A 24811-nucleotide genomic window follows, 5' to 3' on the forward strand; every position below is an offset into this window, starting at 1 on the left:
CTCTCTGCTCCTCTCCTGCTTGTGCTCCCCCTCCTCTAAAATATAGAAAAATGAAAATAAACACTTGTGGCAAATGCTAGTTGCAATTTCACAGCATCTTAGGTCAGGGGGATACAATTTTCCTGATTACTAAGCAATTATTAATCTATTTTGGATCCTGCATCCTTTTGAAAGTCTGTTGAACTCTTTCCCCAGAAAAAAAAGCACACATAATTATCTGGAATTCAGTGATTAAATCTTTGGACAATGGAAAGACCCAACAAGTTCAAGAATCTTTGCTTAGTAGGAGCCACTAGGGATAACTTTCATTTCAGATTTCAGGAAGAGCTTGAATCAATTTTTAAGGGAAATAGTTGATATTCAAAAATTCTAAGCAAGGTTTCCAGTGTCTGAACTTTGGACCCATGATGATCCTGGCTGATATTCTTACTGTGCTGGAGAAGCTACTGGGTAGTTCCCCAGCTTTATGGGAAGAAAGTAAGAAGAGGTTTTAGTATTTCCAGGTGAACCAACCCCTTACAATTTGTGTTAATGATCCTGAAGAGATGAGTTTCTAGTGCCTGAAGGTTAGAGGTTCTGAGTTTCAGAAGGGAAAAGGTTTTCCTAAATTTATAATGATATATTTTTTTAATGTTTTTATTTTTAAGAGAGAGAGAGCAAGTGGGGGAGGGGCAGAGAAAGAGGGAGACACAGAACTCGAAGCAGGCTCCAGGCTCCAAGCTGTCAGCACAGAGCTCAACGGGGGGGGCTTGAACTCATGAACCTTGAGACCATAACCTGAGCTGAAGTGGGATGTTTAACCAACTGAGCCCCCCAAGCGCCCCGGTTTTCCTAAATTAGCAAGAGGTCAGGTTTTCAGCTTCCATCTGGTGCATCCAGAGACAGGCTCCCAGGACCCAGGCACAGCACTGAACATCAGGGGAGCAGCAGGCTGGGCATCCTGGAAGTACAGAAAAGGGCTTTGGGAAAGCGGTCTGGTCCAGAGGGCGCCCCCTTGTGGAGTCTGGCAAAGGAGAACAGGGAACACACGGAGGAGCTCCTGGTCACCACTGGGGGCCCAGTTCTTCCCCAAAGTCACAACTTATGGAGGTGAGGAAGCCCCAGAGCCTAAGCAGCAGACCCCCAGAGCTGGTGAGGGAGCGGGGCTGGGTTCCAGGGATCCTGAGGTGCCCCGGCCTCAAGGACGGCCAACGCTGGCAAGGATCAGGCTGAAGCATCCATGGTGGAGGGGCTCAAGGTGACGTCGGGGAGGGAGCCTGGCCCACAGACAGGAAGCGAGATGAAGGGTGGACGCCAGGGTCTGGCTTGGGTCAGCCTGGCAGCTGCAGGGGTCCAGGGGTGATGACCCTGAGCAGGGTCCCATCAGGTCAGCCCCTCTTCCCACCCAGGTGTGTGGGACAGGGCTTCACTGCTCTAGGCCTCCCTTCGTAGCCTAGAAAGTGGGACCTTGATGGCCACACCCAGCGTGGCTGTGAAGACTTTTATTTCTGTGCCCCTGGTAACAGCCTGAGGGCAGACCTCTGTGTAAAGACAGGGGACAGCAGGGCAGCTGTAGGACACTTCTCTCAGGTGTCCCTTCCCCCCCCCCCCATTGCAGATGCTCTGTGTGCAACCACCTTAGACACCGTGATCCTCTTTGAGGAAACAGAGGAACCTGCCTGTCACTATCACATGCACGTTCATTCACTCCACTCTTTTAACAAACATTTATTAAGCGCCTACAGTGCGCAGGGCCCTGTGCCAGGCCCTGGGGGTACAGAGTCGGGTCATACACAGCCCCATCCCCAAGGAACTCACAGTCTGGGGCGGGGCAGACACGGCTGCAGGAGGTGGAGGGAGCCAGGGGGGACTCTCCATGGGGGTCAGTCGGGACCAGCAGGTCACGGAGGAAGGGCCTGCCTCCATTTCCTCAGGGCGGCGTCCAGCAACCCCCCCTCCTCACCCCCACCCCGTACCGGCTGGGCTGCAGGGGTACTACCCTCCACCCCAGGGACGAAGGAAAGGGAGCCAGAGCACAGGGGCCTGGAAAGGAGCTGCACACGGAACAAACTCCTGCTGTGTGTGCACGCCCTGCCCCAGGGCCCCTTGGCTCCCGAGAGCATCTCTGACCAGGTCTGTGCAGTCACCTCCCTCTCAACACTGTTTAGGGAACCCCAGCCCCCTCCCCCCAGGCTCTTGCCCTTCTCCCTTCTCACGGGGTCAGGTGCCGGGCACAGCCCCCACAGGCACACCACCTTCAGAACAGGCCCCCTCCTAACACTCAGAGCCGCCTCACCAGCTCAATGAGCTGCTGGATGTTTTTGTTCTGGTTGGACAGGCCATTCCTGATGTTTTCCAGCAGACACCTCTTTAACTCAAAAATGGCCTCGCTGTACCCCAAGCTCACCGCAGCCATGGGAGGCACCCCATGCCACAGGCCAGGGATGTGCCAAACATGCTGCTTCTCAGGGTCGCAAAAGGCCAGGTCGGCCAGCGTCCGGATGCCGTCGCCCTGCTTCTCCATCTGTGCGCCGGCTCTGCTCACGTCTCCAGGGGGATCCAGGAGCGGCCTCCTGTCCCGAGGCCTGGGGCCGGGGGCACACGCATCCTGGAGGTTCTGGTACACAAACTGATAGTTGGGCACGTGCCCCGTTTTCTCCAACCTCAGAAACGCATGCAGAACAGCTGGTGGTATGTCCCTTGTCTCGGCCAGGCTCACCACGGTGACGTTGCTCAGCCCCATGAGCAGAGTGGCCAGGGAGGCCTCCAGCTCGAACCTCTCCCCGGCTGCAGTCAGGGCCCCGCCTATCAAGCCCCCGGAGTCTATCACCAGGATGTGGTCGCAGCCCAGATCCTGGCTGAAGTTCTCGGCCACGGTGACCAGCTGCATGAAGGCCCCTCGAGGGCCACAGCCCCGCCCTGTGGCAAAGCGCAGCCCAAACATGGTGTTGAGAAGCGTGGACTTCCCGGTGCCCGGTGCACCCAGTGCCGACAGGACCACCAGGCGCGACCTCCTCTCCAGGCGAATGTGCAGCTCCTTCAGGAGCCCCGTGACCCAGTGCAGGGGGGTACTCAGCGTGCTGCCATCAATCAGCTCCAAGGGCAGCCCCTTCAGCAGCAGCTCCAGGGCCAGGCCCGGGAAGTGGGCAAACCGCCTCTGGCCAGCCGGCAGCTTCCCTGCCTCCACCAGGCAGCTTTCTGCCTCGTAAAACTGTCCCATCTCCCGCAGGAAGTGCTCTACGCCCAGGGGCTCAGGCCAGAGCACCTCCCCGAAGTCCACCATGCCACAGTGCTTGGGTCTCAGGCTAAGAATGGTCTCGGGAGGCTGCCGTGGCCTTGGCTGGGCCACGCGGGCCAGTCCCCACTCCATCCACCTCAGGAAGTACTGCTTCTCAGCCAGTGAGGCGCTGCTGATGCCTGCGATGAACTCCTGCAGCCCCCAGGCAGGGTCCTGGCGGTTCTGCTGTGCACGAAGTTCTAGCAGCCGGTGCCCCAGCTCCACCCTGCCCTTGTCAGGAGGGTCCCCCGCCCTCTGGGCCTGGCACAGCTCCTTCTCCACCTGGGCCGCCTTCCGCCAGGGGTCCCCCTGCAGCCACAGCTCATCCCTGCGGTAGGCGTCACAGTCCTTGATCCTCCTGGTGATGCGCTCCATGCGCTGCTTTGCCCGCTGACACTCGTCACAGTCCTCGTCCACCCTCAGCCCCAGCTTACGGGCCGCGTGTGCCATCTCCTCCACAGACAACCTCCTGCAGGGGGACCGGGCCACGTGCGCCACGATGGAGCGGACCCTGCGCACGAAGCCCGCGCTGTCGGTGCTGCTGACCTTCACCAGCACGTGTGAGTGGTCCATCTTCAGCACTGGGATGAGCTTGTTCAGGAACCTGAGGTTTGTGTTCCGCTTCCCACGGTAGGGGCTCAGGATGAAATAGTACTTGGTGGCCGAGCCCCTCAGGGAGTAGAGCAGCTTGTAGTCCTTCCTGCTGATGTTGTCGGTCAGGATGAACACGGCGGACGAGATCTCGGTCAAGAGCTTGAACTGCAGCCAGTGAGACCCGATGTCGCCCCGCAGGTTCAGAAAGGCCACGGGCTCCGGGAACACATCCAGGTCCTCCCTGCCACTGGGGAGGAACCAGGAGACTTCCACCAGCCCATCTGCGATCTCCCGGGGGTTGGTGCCCACGCTCAGGTCGCGATGCCAGAAGCAGTCCCGTGGCCGGTGGCTGGGGCTGAGCACAGCATTGAGCAGCTGTGACTTGGAGTTGCTGCTGACCTCCATGCGCACGAAGGCAAAGGTGGGAGCCCGGGACAGCACCGCGCTGTCCTCTCGGAGGCCGCCCACGCCCCGCGGGGGCTGCGCCCACCACGTCCGCACCACGGCCCTCAGGGCCCACAGCAGAAACGTGTGGTAGTGGTTCTCCGAGTCAGGCAAGACAAGAGGGAGTGCAAACTGGCACAGGGACATTTTCAGCACAATTTCCTGCTGCAGGAAACCATCTGAGGAGAGCAGAAGGGCACAGAGAAGGTCCAAGGGGTTCACAGGCGTGTCGGGCGTCGGCAGCTCTGAGAAGGAATAGATGTCCGCGGAGATGTCGTCAGCCGCGTCCCAGTAGATGATCTCCTCTTCCATCTGGCTCTCCTTCTCCACAGGCCTGGCGTCCGGGGGCACATCCAGCACCATGGTGGTGTTCCTGGCCTCAGCATTGAGGGCCTGCAGCTTCCTGAGGAAATTCCAGGGCAGGTCTTTGGGGGCCTGAGGGGCCCAGTTTCTCATGCTGTCGCTGCTGATCTGCAGGGCGTCCTGGAGGCTGAGCTTCTGGGCCTGGTAGGTCTCCAGCCCCAGCAGCGACAGCATCTCCTGCAGCCTGCTCCTCTCCGCTGTGGGGGGGTGGGGGGGAGAAGACATCAGTGCTCACCCCACGCATCAGGGGCCCCGGTTACAGGGGGGATGGGGGACGGCCTCCCAAGGCCTGCCTGAGATCAAACTCACACCACCCCCAGACCCAAACACCACCAGACACGTTGGACATTAGAGAGAAGACACCAAGGGGCCACGTTTAAGAACTGGGAGAGTCCAGTCTACACGTCTGGTTTCTCCTGAAACCCATAAGACCCAGCCACACTGGGGCCCCAATTTAACCATGTAGAGTGCACAGCCATGCACCCACACATGGGACGCAGGACCCCTTCTCTGACCACACCCCCACCCCTGCCAAGTGACCCCATGGACTTTCCCCACACTCTGGGCCAGCAGCGGGGTCCCTGCACACTGTCACCAGGAATTTCCCACAAGCGGCACAATCACTGAGTCACTCGGATTTTCCAGGTTACATTCTTTTCTTTTTACAAACAACTTGGAGGATTTTTAAAGGGAAAAGGAAGTTATCACTAGATAGAGAGTCACAGAAATCATAGCTAGCAACCAGTTTTGTGACTCTGAAGCCAATAATGTGGTTTTAATGTTACGGCGGTAAAATATTTGGTAGAGATTACCAGAAGTCTGCACTTACTTGTCCAGATCCCCAAATACCACCCAACACAGTACGAACTCTTAGCAAGCACTACACTCAGCACAGAAACTCCTCGAAAGGTTTCACCCACTGCCCCTGTTCTTGGGAGTGGCATCTGGCCAATTTCCATACTGCATAGGATTAGTATGCTGTCATGGTCCAATAAACGAACAATTAAAAAATGCAAATCCTACTGAGCTGCAGGCTTTTTTCCACTCCTTTCTCAAAAGAGAAAGCCTATGAAGTTACCCACATGTTCATATAAACCCTGAGAGGAGGCACAGCCCTGGTCCGGGGCCCTCCTGGGTGACCAGCAGGACTCAGCCCTGGGACACAGGTGTCTCCTCCCCTGCAGGGGCCGCCTCTCTTCAGAACCTGCCCTGCGTTGGGAGGGGGTGGGGGTGCAGTGTGGCTGCAGTAACACAGGGCTGGTGAACTTGCTGCAGAAACAAAAGAGATGCATGGGGTCACACAGGAATAGAAAAGGTGCTGCTCAGGTCTCTTGAGTTTTGCCTGAATGAAACCAGGGATGTGGTTTTTCTTACCCAGACATGGAACAACGGTTTTTGTCTTTTAAGTAGCATGGTGGTGATGGGCAATGGGGAAAAGCCAGAACAAGAAACCTCACAGGCATCCATGCCTAGTGTGTGGCCCTTGGTGGGAGTGTCACAGAAACCACTGGAACAGCCAGAGGGCCCCCCCGGATCCCACTGCACTTTAGAACCACTGTTGGAGCAGGGGGTGCCTGGGCGGAGGGGGTCAGTCAGTTGAGGGTCTGACTTCGGCTCGGGTCATGATCTTGCGGTTCATGGGTTCGAGCCCCGCATCAGGCTCTGTGCTGACAGCTCGGAGCCTGGATCCTGCTTCAGATTCTGTGTCTCCCTCTCTCTCTGCCCCTCCCCTGCTCACGCTCTGACTCTGTCTCAAAAATAAATAAACATTAAAAGAAAATTTAGAACCACTGTGGGGACTGGTCACAAGTAAGATTCCTGCACTTGCAGCTTCCCCTGCCAAGACGCTAGTGTCCATCACTGTCCCAGTTAGTGGTGGCACTGAGGACTAAGGGGCTAGCAGAGACTCTGACACAGGAGCTGTCCTCCCTCGACAGGACAGGGGTGAGAGCAGAGAAAACACGTACCTGTTGGGAAGTCACTGTCCTGAGCCTCATTTGTACCGTCTAAAAAAGCAAAGGAAAATGAGGTGTCAATCAAATCAGCACCTTAGACTGACACAAATTAATTTAGGCTAAACCCAGAACCTGCCTTCTTCTCACTAAGACAGCAAGTTCTCCCCAGTGTTCACAATGTAAAATCCCGGTGAGTTCTCAGTCTACCCACCCGCCCCCTTTCCCCAGACTGGTCCACCCCAAACCCTGCTGTCTCCTCCCACATGAGACTCACAGTCATCTGCTTCCATTTCTCTCCATTCCAGATCTGGAAGAAAACACACACATGAGGACTTTCATCAGCAAGTTAGGACCTTTCTACCAAAAAGTCTCAGTGAGAATGTGGGGGCTCCTGTTTATTATTAGTGCTTTTAACTTCAGTTTTTCCTGTGTACATTTTTTTCCAGCCCCAAATATGACACAAAGTAGTAACAGCTACATATGAAACACTGATTTGCTCTAGAACATGTATCTTGAAGAATTTACTTCAAGTTTCCAAAAATAAAATATAAATAAGCTCATGAAACTTATACATTAATCTTTGATGTTAGAAACTATTTAAAACATAAGTCAATGCAAATTCCTTGGTTCAATTTCAAGATGATCTCCTACAGACATCATTTTTATTCTATCATAGAGCTTTTGAAATCCCTGGAAATGAGGCACCTCTCCTGGGGAAGGGCCATGACTTCCACGTCCACAGTTATCTGTCCAAACTCTAGCGTCAGGGTATGTCCATTGACACTAACACTTTACTACAGGGTGTATTTAAGTTAGTGCCATTCAGATGTACAAAGACCTCAAAACCCTACAGCCCTGACTGCAAACATGGGACAGTGGGAGCAAGACTTCAGTGTGTACTTTTTTATTGTTCCGGCTTTTGATCCAAGTAAAAGTACCATCTAATCCAAAATTAAAATTATATTTTTTAAAGATTATGAATCAAGAAAAGATTCTGATATTTTCAGATTAACTCCTCTCATGATTTCCATATCAGGAGGCAGATAAACATGACCTTTCAGTCTTCTTTGATGGCATTTCTGGAAACAGATGTGAAGAGCAGGGAAGAGAAACAGGAAAGTGGTTGGAGAAATCACGAGAGCATGGAGGACAGATGAGTCACACACATCAAACCACTGTGTTGAGCCATCAAAAGATCAGTTTATTCAAAGTGGAGAAAAAACATCAGAAGGATTTTTTCCAAGGAATCCAAAATGCCCTCCGAGAAAATATGAGTTATAGGAGATGATGGGACAGAGAGGAGCCCGGGCCTGGCTCCAGGTAGCTCTGAGAGCAGTTGTGAGCAGGAATCACAGGGTAAACCTCAGACTCACAGAAGCCAGGGCCTCCTTTTGGTAGGGACGGGACACAGCTCTGATGCACACAGGGCAGATTACCGGTGGGTGACGTCAAGGAAGCACAAAGTGACCAAAGGGTCAGCCTATCAAACTGCAGGAACCACCGTGGGGCAGGGGACCCTAGACGTCCGTAGGCCAAGATCGCTGGGAGCCCAGATAGGCACCAGTCAGCAGCAGACGTGGGGGCCAGCAAGGGCTTGCTCCTGGGAGGGCCAAGCTCTTCACTATAGTTCCTGCTGGACAGGCCCAGGCTCCGACCCCTGGGGGTGCCAGGCTGACAGGGACAGAGTGCTGGCCGGGTGCTCCCGCTGAAATGATAGGTCAGTGGGGGGATTAGAATGACTCTCACCCACGAAACTGAATTACTTTTCCCCAGTTATTATGGCACCCAGTACTCACTCCACAGAGCTTTCACCGTGTTTTGGAGTGCTTGCTACTGGACAGTCCGTGGACATCGAAGACACCGCTTCACACCTTGGGGCTATTAGTGTATATGAAGGAGAATGAAGTTGAACTCCCACCTCACACCCTGTACAAAGATGAACTCTATAAGACCTAAATTTAAGAGTGAAAAGGAGTAAATCTTTGTAACCTTGGATCTGCCAATGGATCCTTAGCTGTCATGCCCAAAGCACAGGCAACAACAGGAAAAAAAAAAAACAGACAGGACTGCATGAAGATAAAAATTTCATGTGCATCAAAGAGCACTGTGAACAAAGTGGAAAGACAACCTACAGAATAGGGGAAAACACGTGCAAATCATATGCGATTCAGGTCCAGTTTCTAAGATACATAAACGACTCTCGCAAATTCAAACAAAAAAGAAAAAAACCCCATTCAAAGGATGGGGTGCCTGGGTGCCTCAGTTAGTTAAACGTCCGACTCTTGGGGTACCTGGGTGGCTCAGTTGGTTAAGCGTCCAACTTCAGCTCAGGTCATGATCTCGCAGTTTGTGAGTTCGAGCCCCATGTCGAGCTCTGTGCTGACAGCTTGGAGCCTGGACCCTGCTTCAGATTCTGTGTTTCCCTCTCTCTCTGCCCCTCCCCCACTTGTGCTCTGTCTCTAACAAAAATAAATAAATGTAAAAAAATAAAAAAAAAAAAAGTTCGACTCTTGACTTTGGCTCAGGTCATGATCACATGGTTCAAGTTCGAGCCCCACATGGCGCTCTGCACTGACAGTGTGGAGCCTGCATGGGATTCTCCCTCTCCCTCTCTGCCCCTCCCCTGCTCTCAAAATAATTTCTCCTTTCTTATTGTGTTAAAATATATATAACATGGGGCACCTGGGTGGCTCACCCGGTTGAGCATCAGACTTCAGCTCAGGCCATGATCTCATGGTTCATGAGTTCAAGCCCCACATCCGTCTCTCTGCTGTCAGCACAGGGCCTGCTTCAGATCCTCTGTTCCCCTCTCTCTGCCCCTCCCTAGCTCATGCTCTCCTTTTCAAAAATAATTTTAAAAACATTTTTTAAAAAAATACACATAACAGGGGCACCTAGGTGGCTCAGTTGGTTAAGCATCTGATTTTGGCTCAGGTTGTGATCTCACGGTTCTTGGGTTTGAGCCCTGCATTGGGCTCTGTGCTGACAGCTCAGAGCTGGAGACTGCTTTGGATTGTGTGTCTTCCTGTCTCTCTGCCCCTACCTCCACTCATTCTTGCTCTCTCTCAAAAATAAACATTAAAAAAATACACATAACAGAAAATTTACTACCTTGCACATTTGTGGGTGTACAGCTGAGTGGTGTTGAATCAGCTCATTCACTGTTGTGCAGCCATCTACCACCCGCATTGTGAATACGGAGTCCTAATCCTACTAGACAGTAACTCCCATTCTCCCCGACCCAGTCCCTGTAAACCAGTTCTGGTCTCTGCGACTCTGAGTGCCTCACATACACAGAATCACACAGCGTTTGTCTTTTTGTGACTGGCTTATTTCATTTGGCATGATGTCCTCATGGTCCATCCATGCTAAAGCATATGGTGGGATTTTCTTCCTTTTTAAGGCTGAATCACATTCCATTGTGCAGATGGACCACATTTGGGAAATCTCTCCAGGAGGTGATGGACACTTGGGTCACCTTCATGTTTTAGCTGTCATGATGACGCTATTGATATAGGTGTATAAAGATCTCCTGCAGACCTTGCTCTCGATTCTTTGGGCCCCGCCCAGAAATGGAACTGCTAGGCCATATGGCATTTCTATATTTAATTTTTTGCGGGAGCTCCACCCAGTTTTCCCCAGCAGCCACACCATTCACACTCCCACGTCCATTTCTGATTTTAGTGATAGGAGTATTTTCTCCTTTTTTCTTAGTCAATGTAGCTAAAAGTTTGTCAGTGTTGTTGCTCTTATCCAAGAATTCATTTCTGGTTTCATTGATTTTCTGCACCATTTTTCTAATCTCTGTTTTACTGATCCCTGCTCCAATCTTTAGTATTTTCTTCCTCCTGCTAGCTGTGGGTTTCACTTGTTCTTCTTTTTCTAGTTCCTTAAGTTGTAAAATTATGTTGTTGATTTGAGGTATTTCTTTAAATTTTTTTAATGTTTATTTTTTTGAGCGAGCAAGTGTGCATGAGTTGGGGAGGGGCAGAGAGAGAGGAAGACACAGAATCCGAAGCAGGCTACAGGCTCCAAGCTGTTAGCACAGAGCCCGACACAGGGCTCAAACCCTCGAACCACGAGATCATGACCTGAGCCAAAGTCAGACACTTAACTGACTGAACCACCCAGGCGCCCCAGATGTTTTTTTTTTAAGTTTATTTATTTTGAGAGAGACAGAGACAGAGTGAGTGGCAGAGGGGCAGACAGAGGGAGACAGAATCCCAAGCACGCTCTGCACTGTCAGCACAGAGCTCGACACAAGGCTCAAACTCATGAGCCATGAGATCAAGACCTGAGCTGAAGCCAAGAGTTGGACACTTAACCAACTGAGCCACCCAGGAGCTCCACACGTTTCTTATTTTTAATGTAAGTTCTTATAGCTCTAAATTTTCCCTCTTAACACTGTTTTTGCGGCATCCTACATGTTTGGGTGTTTTGTGTTTTTGCTTTCATTTGTCTCTAAGTATTTTCTAACTTTCTTGAGATTTCTACCTTGAAACCCTGGTTGAAAGTGTGTTTAGTGTCCACAATTTTTACAATTATTCAGTTTTAGGTTTTATTGATTTCTAACTACATCCCATCGTGCTCACTTTACGATATCTATCTTGTAAAATCTCTGTAGACTTGACTTGTGGGTGTACACTTTAGAAGAACGTGTGTGTCATGTTGCTGGGTTAAGTATTCTCTATGTTTGTTAGATGTGGACAGTTTACTGTGCTCTTTAAATCCTCTATTTCTTTTCTTGTCTTCTGTCTGGTTGTTCTATCTATTAATGTGAGTGGGGTATTAATGTTCCCAGCTCATACTGTAGAGCTATTTCTCCTTTCTATTCTATCAGTTTTTGTTTCAAATATTTTGATGGGCTGTCATTAGGTGTGTACATGTTTATAATTATTGTATCTTCTTGCTGTATTGAGTCTTCTATTAACATACAATGCCCTTGTTTGTCTCTTGCAACCTTTTTTATGTGGAATCTATTTTGTCTGATATTAGTATAGCCACTCCTACTATCCACTGGTTATTATCTGCATGGAATACCTTTCTTCATCCTGTCACTTTCAACTTCTTTTTATCTTTGGATCTCAAGTGAGTCTCCTGTAGACAGCATATAGTTGGGCCAATCTCTGTCTTTTCATTGAAGAGTTTAATGCCTTTATACTTAAAGTAACCACTGACAAGGAGGCACTTACTTCTGTCATTTTGCTCTTTGTTTTCTATATGACCTATATACGTCCAAAAACTTTGCCCCTTTACATTCTACCCCCACCTCTTTTGGTTGTTGATATGACAAAAGCACATCTTTATACACTGAGTGTCCCAGAACATAAACTACTAATTCCTTCAAATGCATTAGTCTCATAAGTTATGCAGGAAATAAGATTTGGAGTTAAAAACCAAAGTTACAGTAATATTACTATTACATTTTTTTCTTTAAAATGTATTAAAGTAAGCTACAAACCATTGTTAGAATTGTTACATTAGCTATTATAATTGCCCATGTATTTACCTTTATTTAGATCTTTACATCTCAATACATCAGTAATACAGTCACTGTTTAGTGTCCTTTCTTTTCACCTGTAAAATTCCCTGGTGCATTTCCTGTAGGGCAGGTGTAAGGTCACCAACTCCCTCAGCTTCTCTTTACCTGGGAATATGTGTTTCTCCTTCACTTTTTTTTAAAAGTAGGCTTCATGCCCAGCACGGAGCCCCATATGGGGCTTGAACTCATGACCTTGAGATTAAGACCTGAGCTGAGATCAAGAGGTAGAAGCTTAACTGAATGAGCCACCCAGCCATCCCTCTCCTTCACTTTTGAAGGACAGATTTGCTGGGTATAGGATTCTTAGCTCATAGTTTTTTTTGTTTGCTTAGCACTTTATTTTTATTTTTTTTTAGCACTTTAAATATATATTCAAACTGTCTTCTGGTTTCCAAAGTTTCTGATGAGGAATCTAGAGATGATCTTGGAGGATCCTGTGTATGTGATGATCTGCCTCTCTGCTGCTGCCTTCAAGACTCACTCCTTCTCTTGTTGAAGTTTAATTGTAACGTGTCTTGGTGTGGGTCTCTTAAAATTCATCTTACCTGGACTTTGTTGAGTTTCTTGGATTTTATATGCATGTCTTTTTAGGAAGTTCTCAGCCATTATTTCTTCAAATATTCTCTCTGCCCCTCTCTCTCTCACCCCCTTCCTTCTGGGAGGCCCACAATGAGTACCTACTGATGGTGTCCTATGGACATCTTAGGTTCTGTATGCTTTTCTTCAATCTTTCTGTCTCTGGTCCTCAGCTTCCATAAGTTCCATTGTCCTATCTTTAAGTTCACGGATTCTTTCTTCCATCTGCTTCCATCTGCCTCTGAATTCCACAAGTGAAGTTTTCATTCTGGTTACTGTTCTTTTCAGCTCCAGAATTTCCTTTAGTTTCTTATTCTAGCTCTTTATTGATATTACTGTTTAGTTCACATATCATGTTCTTGACTTTCTCCACATTTTCCTTCAGATTTCTGAGCATCTTTAGGATCATTGTCTTAAAGTCTTCGCCTAATACATCTGCCCTCAATCTTTTCAGTGCCCGCTTTTGTTCAATTTGTTTTTCTTTGAATGGGTCATATTTCCCTGTTTATTTGTGTGCCTTGTGATTGCTTTATTGAACACTGGACATTTGAATCTAATAATGTGGTAACTCTGGAAATCAGATACCCCCACCTTCCCCAGGGTTTGCTGCTCTTTGTTATTATTTGTTGGGTTGTGTAGGTGAGCTCTGTGCTCAGGAGCAAACTGAGGTATGAAATTTAGGTCCTCTGAGGTGTTTTCTGAAATCTTCTTTGGGAATGCCCACCCACTATCTAATTTCCCCACATATGCAATTGCTTTTGAATGTTCTAGTGTCTAATGTCTGGCTCCCAGAAGGGGAAAGGGCAAAAAATTAATGGGAGGAAGGGTGCTGGTCTTGAAAAACCCTGGAAGTCACTTCAGCTGGAGGAGGAGGGGCTTGCAACAATAAGGAAGGGGCAGCAACACCAATGGCCACCCTGTGCCTGCACCTCTGTGATCAGAAGCAGTAAGCAGCAGAGCGGAGATCCCCGGTATTTGGGCAGGGTTCTTTCTGCCCACTCCAGCTGGTTCCCACCAGCCGTGTGCAAGCTGCTGCAGGACTGTGTGCACAGCAGCCTGCATCTGTCTAGGAATGGGAGGCAGGGAGCTGCTATTGTGCTGAGAGACGTAGCTTTTACCAAACTAACTACAGATTTACTACCCAAGCCTCCCCCTGGAAGTGGCAAATCTCCACCTGACTCCAGAGTTACAAAGCAGTTAATGGCCAGATCCACCAGTACAAGTGCTGCACAGGTTGGGAGACAGATTCCTGGCGTTTCCTATTCTGCCACCTTCCCAGAATGAGAAGAGGTTAAAGAGTTTTCTTAAATTTCTTTTAAAGAATGAGCTAAAGGGGCACCTGGGTGACTCAGTCGGTTGAGCATCTGACTCTTGATTTCGGCTCGGGTCATGATCTTACAGTTTGTGAGTTCGTGCCCCATATTGGGCTCTGTGCTGACAGGACGGAGCCCGCTTGGGATTCTCTCTCTCCCTCTCTCTCTGCCCCTCCCCTTTTCTCTTTCTCTCTCTTAATAAACATTTTTTTACAAAAATAAATGTAAAAAATAAGGAATGAGCTATGAAGTAATTAACACCCTCAGATGGAAATGAGGTAAATAAACTCTGTAAGAGGATTATATATATAAAACGAATCCATGCTTTTAAAAATCGGGAGTGTGAGTATCCCTGGAAGAGGCAGGGTGGGAGGGGACTACTGGGAAACTGACGTGTTTGGCTTCTTTGTCTGGATGCTGCTTAAGATAGGTCTGTTCATGTTTGTGAAAATTTCTCCAGTTACACATTGGGAATGTGGGCACTTCTTCAGGTGTACATCACACTTCAATACAACTTCCCTCTTAATCCTATAGGTTGAAGAGTTTGCTTTTAAGTCTTATTAATGAAACAGGCTGAAGAGGAAATCACATACCTCAAGAAGAAAATTTTTAAAAATAATTACTAGAGGCTTATTCATTGGAGAGATAATAAAGATGGGACGTAGGAAGGTAGCAGAGTGTCTCTGAGCATTGGTTTCCTCAATGAAACAAAGGACCAATAGTGACTAACCACCTGGCTCACAATAGGCATCCAGTGAGGGGATTCCCTCCCCCAATCACCCCATGCTGCCTCCCAGTCTCTCTAGAGCAACTCTCGTTCTGACAGAAATCCCTGTGGTCAAGGAAATATTCTAAGTCTGCATGTCCAACAAGCACCTGAAATATACCTGGTGTGACCAAGGTAGATGTTGTGTGCCTAATGGCTACGGTACCGAACAGCACATTCTAGATCTTGAGAAGGTGTAAGGCTTTGGCCAATTTCTACTTGATCCCAACTTTGCTGTGAGGCTTGACCTGGCCTTTACTTCCCCCAGTGCCTACCTTCTAGAACAGAAGCTCCATGGGACGTGGGCCACTGCATTCACTACTATTTACTATATTCACAGTGCCTACTCCAGTGCCCGTACACGGTAAGTGGTCAACAAATATTTGTTTGGATGAATAAAATAAAACAGAATTTGATTAATCCAGACTTCTTTACATATTTTTGTGGTGTTATCTTTGCATACCACTCTGATATCCAATAGGACATATTTATTTCGAGAAGCACTGAATTAGCAATAGATCCAACATGGATTTCTAAGAGAAAAGGTGTCTGATGTGTGGCCACCACATCTCAAAGCTGAAGTCACGAGAGGCAGTCCCAGCCCCAGCCCCCAAACCCACTGAGGAAGAGACCCAGCTCGTGTGAACCACAGCCAGGAAGACCACAGATTGGTCTGCTTGGGACAGTTCTGCTTTATCCCTGTTGTCCCAACACAACGCTCAGAAGTGCCCAGGTCACAAAGTAGACAGTCCCCCAAAGCCAAGATTCAGGGTGGCAGGAACAACATGCTTGAATTGGATGATACGTCCCCGGAAAACTGTGGGATAATCACCTGTTGGAAACTGAACCCTACTTTGAATATATGAAGTTAAAAGGCCCTTGAATGGAATCGTTTCATAAAAGGAAAAACAAAAGCCTTAGGCTTATTTATTTCTGAGGCCTGTGCGCCCCTGCCCAGGATGCCACCAGAACCAGCTTCCAAGCGGGTGCCGGCCCCCGTTACCTGCAATGGCCACCGCGGTCCGTCTCTCAGATGCTTTTATTCCTGGGGCCACTTCTCCCAAATCTGAGCGTCTGAAACAATTCCAAAGGAAAACTGTAATGAAAATAATGAAGTAATACCACAACTTGATTCTACCTGTCAAGTTGGCTGCACGTCAGAACCTCTTGGGGGGACTTGAAAACTACAAATCCTGGCCGCGCCCCAGCTCATGGAAACCAGACCTGGGGGCTGGGCCCGGGCAGCACTGTTTCAAAGAGCTCCCTCTTTGATTCCAACGTGCAGCCACCACAGAGAAGCCCTGGTCGAGAAAAACCAGCCCTCTCTGCAACCGCAGGCCAGAGCACACATCGTCATTCAAAAAGACAGAAAAATATACATACCCTTTGACCAGTAATTCCACTTCTAGCCTAAGGAAATAATTAAGATTTAGTTACAAAGATGTTGATGTCAGCTTTACATATAATAGTGAAAAACTGGATGCCTTTTAAAATCAAAGTCCGATTACAGAGAAGTATAGTACAGTCTTATTCTGTACTCATTAGAAAATACTGTATGGATCGCACCTTGTGGACACAGAGACGTTGGACGATGTTACAGAATGACGTGAATGATATATTCATTAGCAGGAGGAAAAGTCAAGTTACAGAACAATATGTATAGTATGACGTTTCAATAAAATTGTATTTGTGTATTTCCCTACAGGTGTACATAAGGAGATCTAGAAGGATATTCATCAAGAGTAACAGTGTGGGCAGACAGGGGAGGTCCTGAATTCTTTTAAGTAGGTTTGGTAAGTGCAGTCCGTTTAAGAATGAACTATTTTAAATATATTATAAAATTGAGTAAATGTGCCGATTTTGTCAGGAGCCAGGGGTTCCACTGGTGAAGAAGGGACACACAAATATGGAAAGAAGAAGCTAGAACAAGAACTCCCAGGGGCGCACAGGAACCAGTGAGGCCAGCGCGACGGCACGATTTCTACACGCGAGCGTGTGGGTACGCGTTTGCATCTATACGCATTCTCTCTCCTAGCTCCGTCCACCAAAAGGGCCAAAGATACTCTATGGAGGCAGTGAGCGCACCAACCCCCTTCTGTGCCATTCCACACTAAGAAACAATAGGTCTCCTTGGAGGGATGGCCGGGAAAGAACAAGAGAAGTCTGAGCATCTTCAGAAAACAAGGAAGTGCTCAAAAAAATGCTAGGGTAGGTCACAGAACATAGGTGCCAGCTTGAAGAGGCTCCCACGGCCAAGTCTGGGACAATCTGAGTGTGAGCATAATAAATACAGTAACTAATGAAAAACCATTGAAAAGCAGGACTGAATGAGTCCGTGTAGGTATATATAAACAAACTGGGGGAGGGAGGAGGGCTCTTGCTCACAACTATCCGATGAGTCAAGTGCTGCAGCTGGAGTAGTATCATTCTGCGACCATTTCAATCTCAATGAAGACTGGTTCAGGCCAGGGGCACCTGGGGGCTCAGTCGGTGAGGGTCCAACTTCGGCTCAGGTCATGATCTCAGGGTTTGTGAGTTTGAGACCCATTTCAGGCTCTGGGCTGACAGCTCAGAGCCTGCTTGGGATTCTCTCTCTCCCTTGCTCTCTGCCCCTCCCTCAAGTGCACACGTGCTATTTCTCTCTCGTGTGCGCGCGCTCTCTCTCTCTGTTTCTCTCAAAATGTCTCCCCACAGACTGCTTCTTAGGGGTCAGGGAGAAAAAAAAAACCTAGTAATTACAACGATGCACACTTGGGCAATACCTGACTGGGTGATCAAATCAGTGACAACATGACAGATGGCCACTGTGTGCCCCAGCCATTGCACCCTGAGAAAGAACACGTCACCGGGCAGTGTTCGGCTAAGAATGAAAAGTCCTGGTCTAATTGTGGGGGCAAATCCAAAACAGAAAGTCACCTGGAGGGGAGGACTATGTTATCCCAAAGTCACAAAGGACAAAACAAAGGTGGAGGAAACGTTCCAGATTCAGGGTGCTGGAGAGATGTGAAAACAAAATGCAGGACCTGACCCCACACTAGATCCTGAACCGGAGGGAGAGACTTTGGGGTCAACTGACAGAATTGAAATGTGGGCACTATGCGTGTTGAAAGCATGGATGTTGATGACCGAACCACAGCTGTAAGAGAGTATCTCTGCTCTCAGGAAACCCCGAAGGATCTGGTGAGAAAACAGGATGCTGCATGTAGCTGACTCTCTAGTGCGTAAGAAAGATTACGCATGAGTGTACTCATGTGTGTACATAAACACACATGCAGCGAGAGCCGGAGCATGAGAAATGAAAATGGTAAGTGAGCTAAAATATTAAAAACAGCAAACTCTGGATAAAGGGCCTTTCACTTTTATCATTTATCTCTAGGTACAAGTTATTTTAATAAAAAATGTCAAAGTTTATTTTGTTCTATTTACATTCTTTAAGTGAAAGAAGCATGTATTAATAAAACCAAAAGAACTTAAAAATGATGCAATGAGAGGGGTCTGGGCCAGAATAAGATGTGCAGGTGCCCCAGGGAGACCAGACTGCTGTGTCTTCCAGGAGCATGGGGACACTCAACTCCATGTAAGGGACCCTCAGACCATCCAGCCCCCACTAATTCCCCAGCAAACAAGTCACACCCGCAGTCCGGAAGGAGACTCCACGCCGGGTCTCTGGGCGTCTCATCCTCTGCCTGCTGTGAGGAGAGTCCTGGAAACACAACTGTACAGCACAGACCGCTAAGCTCCGCCCCCGATGCTGATAAAAAAATGAGAGTTTTCATTGCTTTTGTAGTAAGAAAAAAAGTAACCTTAAAAATAGACGACAGGACGGGGATAAATTGGCTCCCAGAGTAGAAGCAGGCATGGCCTGGCCACACACACGCGCCTGAGGTCCAGGCTGGGAGAGGGGAGGACCAAAGGGCAGGTGTTTACAGTCGGGGGCTCCTCCCACCCACACACGGGCTCCTGGGACAAGAGCTGAACCTCAACCCTTTCCTTCCAACACAAGAAAGCAGGCAACAAAAGTGATATTATCACAGGGATTCTGTCCTGTATTCCTGTCCACAAACTGCACATCTGTATTGTGAATGGAACACAGGGCCCAGCCTGGCAGGAGATCAGAAGCTTGGCTCCATCTGGCACTTTTTACCTTTCGATCTACTTTCAACGCTTTCACAGTCTTAATTGTGTTCAAAGTCCTTTGCTGAAGCTGTCACCCCTGTGCGACTACATTTGGAGACGAGGTCTGTGCAGAGTGTGATACTGTGATTTAAAAGAATTTATTTGGTTCGTCTCCATTCCTGGCACACAGCTCCTAAAAACCCTTGCGATTTTCTTTGTGAGGTGTAAAGGTGCCTCTTATAATGTTAACGAGTGAGTTTGGGAAAGCACCTGAGGACGGGGGCAGGTGGCCTGGGGACCTAACCACGTGGTTACAGGATTGGAACTTTAAGTTCGTGGACAGGAGGGGCTGGAGGTTGGATCAATCACCAGTGGTCAATGAGTTCATCACTCATGCCTGTGTAATGAAGCCTCCAGAAAACCCCGACAGGACGGGGTTGTGAGGGCCTCCAGGTTGGTGAGCACGAGATCTGAGAGGGCAGGGAGACTCCGTGCCCCTCCCCACACACCTGGCTGGTGCAGATCCTCTTCTGGCTATTCCTGAATCACTCCTTTTGTAAGAAATGGGTAATCTAGTAAGTAACATGTTTCCCTGAGTTCTGTGAGTCACTGCAGCAATTAACTGACCCCAAAGAAGGGTCATGGGAACCGGACTCACCCCTAGTCAGCCAGAAGCATAGGAGGCAGCCTGGATTCTCACTGCTGGCATCCTAGGCAGGAGGTGTTCATGGGAGCCCCAAGCTATAGCCCATGTCACAAGCACGGCAGCGGCCCGGGCCTGCAGCGTGGAAGTGGGGCTGGGGGTGGGGGTTGGAGGGAGGAGTGGTCTTGCATGACAAGACCCTGAACCTGTGGGAGACACTCGCTGTCTCCAGGCAGACAGGGTCAGCGATGAGCTCAATTTCAGACACCCTGCAGGTGTCTCAGAATTGTTTGCTGGTGTGGACAGAACCCCACCCCCACCCCCTGCAACATTACAATTAGATCAAGAATTCCGTTTTGGTGGCAATTGCAGTTAAACGAGGTCCTAAGCCTGGGGCTTGTGGAGAGCTGGCTCTCTGTCTGCAGCTTCACAGAAAAGGCCACGTGAGGCCACGGCAAGAAGGTGGCCGTCCACAAGCCAGGGAGAGAGGCCTCAGGAGAAACCAACCATGACCACACTGCAGTCGGGGCACCCAGCCTCCAGGACCATGCGACACAAGTCTGTTGCTTCCGGCACCATGAGCACAGCAACGCCATACCCAAAACGTCCTGCGAGGTGGAAACAGCACAGAGGCCTGCCCACTGCCACCACACCAGCAAACACGGCTGGACCCAAACCTCAGTCCTCTGGCTCCTCCGGGGCTCATCACTTTTAAGACTCAGGTAGATTTTAGGTAACTTAAAACTACAACTAATAATTACAAAAACCCTGAGTACCCGGCCCGGCCTCAGGCACATGCAGCCCAGGAGGCTTTCTGCAGAGCAGGTGTGGGAAATTACTAACATCATCACTATCTTTTTCTGCTTCCCAAAATAGGGGGAATATAAAATATGGAAGAGTACCAAGAAAATGCCTTTGCTCTTTTGAAAATTACTCAACAGATGAACCAATCCCCTCCCCCCCCCCCCCCCCCCCCCCCCGTTAGTCTGATTCCATTGCTACAGCTCATTCTAGCTCCGGCTTCCAGAGGACGACGTTCTGTGAGGCTGGGGTCACCTCCCCATTACGGGCCAGAGTGCAAAGCCAAACATGGAAGCCAGCTCAGGTCCTGTGCAGAGGCCCATGGTGGGCGTGGGCTCCTGGCCTCCATGCTGACCAGACCTGGGGCGTCTCCCCACAGGGACAAGGGGTGATCTGACCGCCGCCCTGAGGGCCCAGTGCATCTAGTCGTACTTCCTTGCTAAATCAGTGAGCAGACACTGTGGTCTGCACCCTTCGACGGCTTCCTTTGAGTCCAGCAGGAAAAATGAGGGCCCTGACAACTCCCTGGCTGTGTCTCCTAGGTGATGGGGCACGCCATACTTTCCTTGTCCTTCTTCTTTTTCCAACTGCCCAGAAGATTTACCTGCAGAGGTTTTCTACATCTGGAGAGTCTGATTCTGGAGACCAGGGTGTTCAATGCACGCTGACCCACCTCTGACAACGGAGACCAGTGCACCCCGTCAGAGCTGCACACTTCTCGGGCAGCAGTCTTCAATGCCCAGAATAAATGGTCCAAACCTGGTGAGCAGGGCTAATTCCTAGCAACAAACCCCACTCCTTCACCAGGTGGTGACAATAAAGCAAGATGGCACAGAAAACCATCCCAAGCAGGATATGAGAGAAATACAGGTGCATTTGCTTACTGTGATGCAGCCAGCAGCCTACTATCAATTGCTTTGGATAATAAAGAATCTGCTCAATTTTTGCTGTTTTATGCTGACAACTTGTAAGACCTGCCAGTCGCCCTCCTGCCCCACACCTGGGCCAGCTGACAAGTAAGCCTACGGACTTCTTCCTCGGCCCTGGAGGAGGGGTGGGGGCCCTCCTCCCATTACCACCCCCGAAACAAAATAAACTTCGAAGCCAGTTGTTCTGCCTAGGAAGCCTCACTAAATTAGTAATAAACCTTTATAAACCAACCTGGTGTGTGTTTAGGGTTGAAATGTGTCCCCCCCAAGGGGCACCTGGGTGGCTCAGTTGGTTAAGCGACCGACTTCGGCTCAGGCCATGATCTCATGGTTGGTGAGTTCGAGCCCCATGTCGGGCTCTGTGCTGACAGCTTGGAGCCTGGAGCCTGCTTTGGATTCTATGTCTCCCTCTCTCTCTGCCCCTCCCCTGCTCATGCTCTGTGTCTGTCTCTCAATAATAAATAAACGTTAAAAAAATTTTTTTAATAAAAAAAGAAATGTGTCCCCCAAAAAGGTATGTTCAAGCCCTAACCCCAGTACTGAGTGTGGTATTATTTAGAAATAGGGTCTTTGCAGATATAATTAGTTAAATTAAGACCAGATCATACTGGGTAGGGTGGGTCCTCTTATTAGGAAAGTGTGGTTGGTCCACAGCGAGCAAAACGTGGGCAGGGGAGGCAGAGACCGCAGTGCTGTGTCTACAATCCACAGATCACCAGCAGCCACCAGAAGCCAGGGGACAGGGAGGCACCAACCGGGCCCACACCCTCATCCCAGACTCCTGGTGTCCGGAATGGTGGCGGAATACGCTTCTCTCTTCTTTGTGGCCCTTGTGACAGCATCCCCAACAGAGTTCATAGAGCACGAGTGTGGCTCCTGACGGCTAGATGCGGCGTTCTCCCCAGTGCGTCCCTTCTCTGCTACTTGCAAGGACACCAGTCATTGGAGGACGGCCCACCGAGCCCAGCATGACCTCATTTTAACTAATCACAGCTGCCAGGAGCCTATTTCCAAAAAACGGTCACATTCACAGCTATGAGGGGTTAGACCTCAACACGTTTTGGAGGTGACACGATTCAACCTCTAACAACATGCAAGCCACAGGAGAGGCCATCCCAGCTCCACAGGGACCACCCACATTGAAGTGTTCAACTCTCATCATGTGCAGGGGCATGACTGGCTGAGAAAACAGAGGAGCTGGGTCTGTGGCAGCGCCTGGGGGCGGGGACACAAGCAGATGTGGGATATCACAGCACACCCCCTCAGCAGCCCCCCTCCCGGGGCCATAATCATCGCACCCCCAAGTGGAGCAGGAATGGGGCTGCGTGCAACAAGGCTGTGTCCTGGGTTCACTGAGCGAGAGGAAGTGACTCTGAGTCCTCCGAGAGCTCACACAGGAGCCGTGTCACACCCCACAAGACACGGGCTGACCTCTGAGCCAAGGCTGGCCGTCCCCGCCCCGCACAGCTCATCAGGGTGCTGTGAGGGTCTGGGGAGGTTTACATGTGGGAAGCAAGTTCATATAAGGCAGTCAATGTTCTCCTGGACTTACCCTCAAATTTACTCCCTGCCAGGGATTTCCCTAGGAGTTTCGGATCATTCTGTGAAGGACACAGACATCCTTGCTCTCAGCTGGGGGAGATGGACAAGTAATAACTTTTAAGTAGAAGGCACACTGGAAGATGCCCTGAGGCCTGGGCTGGGTCTGCTGTGGGTAAAAGGGGGTGGGGACCCCCGGAGTGGGGGGGGGGGCACAGGAGAGCTCAGGCAGGGCAGGGGGGCCCCAGAGGAGGGGGGGGCACAGGAGAGCTCAGGCAGGGGAGGGGGCCCAGGATGAGCGGGAGGGCAGGGTGAGCAGAAGGAGGCAGCAGGACAGGTGAGGCTGAGCTCTTCAGGCCACAGACAAGATCCACTTTTATTCCAGGGGAGGAGGGAGGGGGGAAGTGCTGAGTGTAGGTGGCACGCCTCTCCAGTGACAAAGGTCAGACCTGGGTGGTGGCAGCACCAGAGACACTGACACAGGGCTGGACTCAAAGTCTCTGTGAAGGGTTCAGCAGACGAGGCAGAACGTGTGAGACAGTGCAGGCAGCAGACAGCCAGACTGACAGCTGCCCGCATCTCAAGAGACCAGTGTAAAGAAACTATTTGTGCGTCCCCAGCTTCCCAAATTCTCTCACTGGGGCGGCAGTTTTCCAGATCTACTTGCAAATAAAAGAATCAAAACCCACGGCCAACGCCCTGTAGACAAGCAGGTTAGAAACGTACATTTACAACGTCAATGAGAGGGGTGAAGAATCCACACAGCAAACAGGCAGCATCTGTATGAGAACTTTCAGATCCCAAAGACCATAAAAGACTTGAACAAATGAAGAGGTGTATCCTATTTGAGAAAGGAAGGCTTAACGTGATTTTCTAAGTCAATGCTCCCTGAGTTAACCTGTCTGTGCATCTAGGCTGAAAAACAGATAAGCTGATTCTATGGAGAAATATTTGTACAATATCAGGAAAATTCTGAAAAAGAACAGCAATGAAAGAGACAAAACCTGCCGGAGAGTAGGACACAGGACCAGCCACCAGAAATGAAGGCTGCAGGCCCGGCTCATGAGCAGACAGGCCGCTGGGTGGCAGGAGGCCCAGGGGCAGGCCCCAAACCCACAGGGAATCTGGTCCCTGACCCTGGGAGCTCACAGTGTCTGGGGACTAAAAACAACCTGGAAAAGGTAACGGCAAACCCTGGCCACTCCCTTCACCAAAGTATCAACTGGACCTAAGATTTAAATTGGAAAAGGAAACAAAAAGTGCACTCAAAGGAAATATTAAAGACTTAAAAATCAGAGCCGGGAAGGCTTCATAAAGTCACAAGGCAAACGACAACAGAAGTCTTTGTAACACAAATGGCAAAAGGCTGGTTTTCTCCATGTACGAAAAGCTACAAATCCACAAGAAAAAGCCAAGACTCCAAAGAGAAAAGTGAGACAGGACATCTCCAAAATGCATGTCAGGTTTAAAACAAAACAAGGAGGACCCAGAGCCCGGCTGTGCCCTGGAGTCGGGGGGGATAAGGATGCCTCCTGGGTGGGACCTGGGCACCATGCCTGCGTTTCCACAAAAGTCCTTTCACACCTTTTGAGATTTATACCGTGTGTGCATTACTTGTTGTGAGAAATAAGGCAGCTAATGGGGTGCCTGGGTGGCTCAGTCGGTTAAGCGTCCGACTCTTGATTTTGGCTCAGGTTGTGATCTCTCAATTCATGGGATAGAGCCCTGTGTCAGGTTCTGCCAGTGTGGAGCCTGCCTGGGCTTCTCTTTCTATCCCTCCCCTGGTCATGCTCTTTCTCAAAATAAAGAAATAAACTTTAAAAAATTTTTTTAAAAAGAACACTCCCTGACTGGAAAGCCCCTGACACTCGTGGTCCTGGGTAGGATGCCCGTCCCTAAGCTGGACAGAGGCCGGCAGCACGGCCATCCCACCCGATCAAGCGCTGGCCCCCCACCACGGCTAGGTGAGCTTTG

General features: G+C 49.7%; 1 protein-coding gene across 10 annotated transcripts in view; it reads right to left on the minus strand.

Moving 5' to 3' along the window:
• Window positions 1–1692: 1692 nt before the first annotated feature.
• LOC123606133 (up-regulator of cell proliferation) overlaps window positions 1693–24811 on the minus strand; it is a 58650-nt gene continuing 35531 nt past the window's right edge. For 4 of the 10 annotated variants that reach the window (XM_045494102.1, XM_045494096.1, XM_045494104.1 and 1 more), the window contains 5 exons: window positions 16193–16219; window positions 15813–15883; window positions 6887–6919; window positions 6625–6663; window positions 1693–4854 (listed from right to left, as the gene is read on the minus strand). In XM_045494102.1, the coding sequence (XP_045350058.1) occupies window positions 2261–4854; window positions 6625–6663; window positions 6887–6902 (2649 nt within the window). In that variant the 5' untranslated portion in view covers window positions 6903–6919; window positions 15813–15883; window positions 16193–16219 and the 3' untranslated portion in view covers window positions 1693–2260. Of the gene's footprint in view, window positions 4855–6624; window positions 6664–6886; window positions 6920–15812; window positions 15884–16192; window positions 21650–24811 lie in introns of those variants that run through there. The other 6 variants (XM_045494103.1, XM_045494098.1, XM_045494097.1 and 3 more) reach the window with 4 other exon arrangements.

Source organism: Leopardus geoffroyi, chromosome A2 (assembly GCF_018350155.1).
Source record: "Leopardus geoffroyi isolate Oge1 chromosome A2, O.geoffroyi_Oge1_pat1.0, whole genome shotgun sequence".
NCBI classification, from domain to species: domain Eukaryota; kingdom Metazoa; phylum Chordata; class Mammalia; order Carnivora; family Felidae; genus Leopardus; species Leopardus geoffroyi.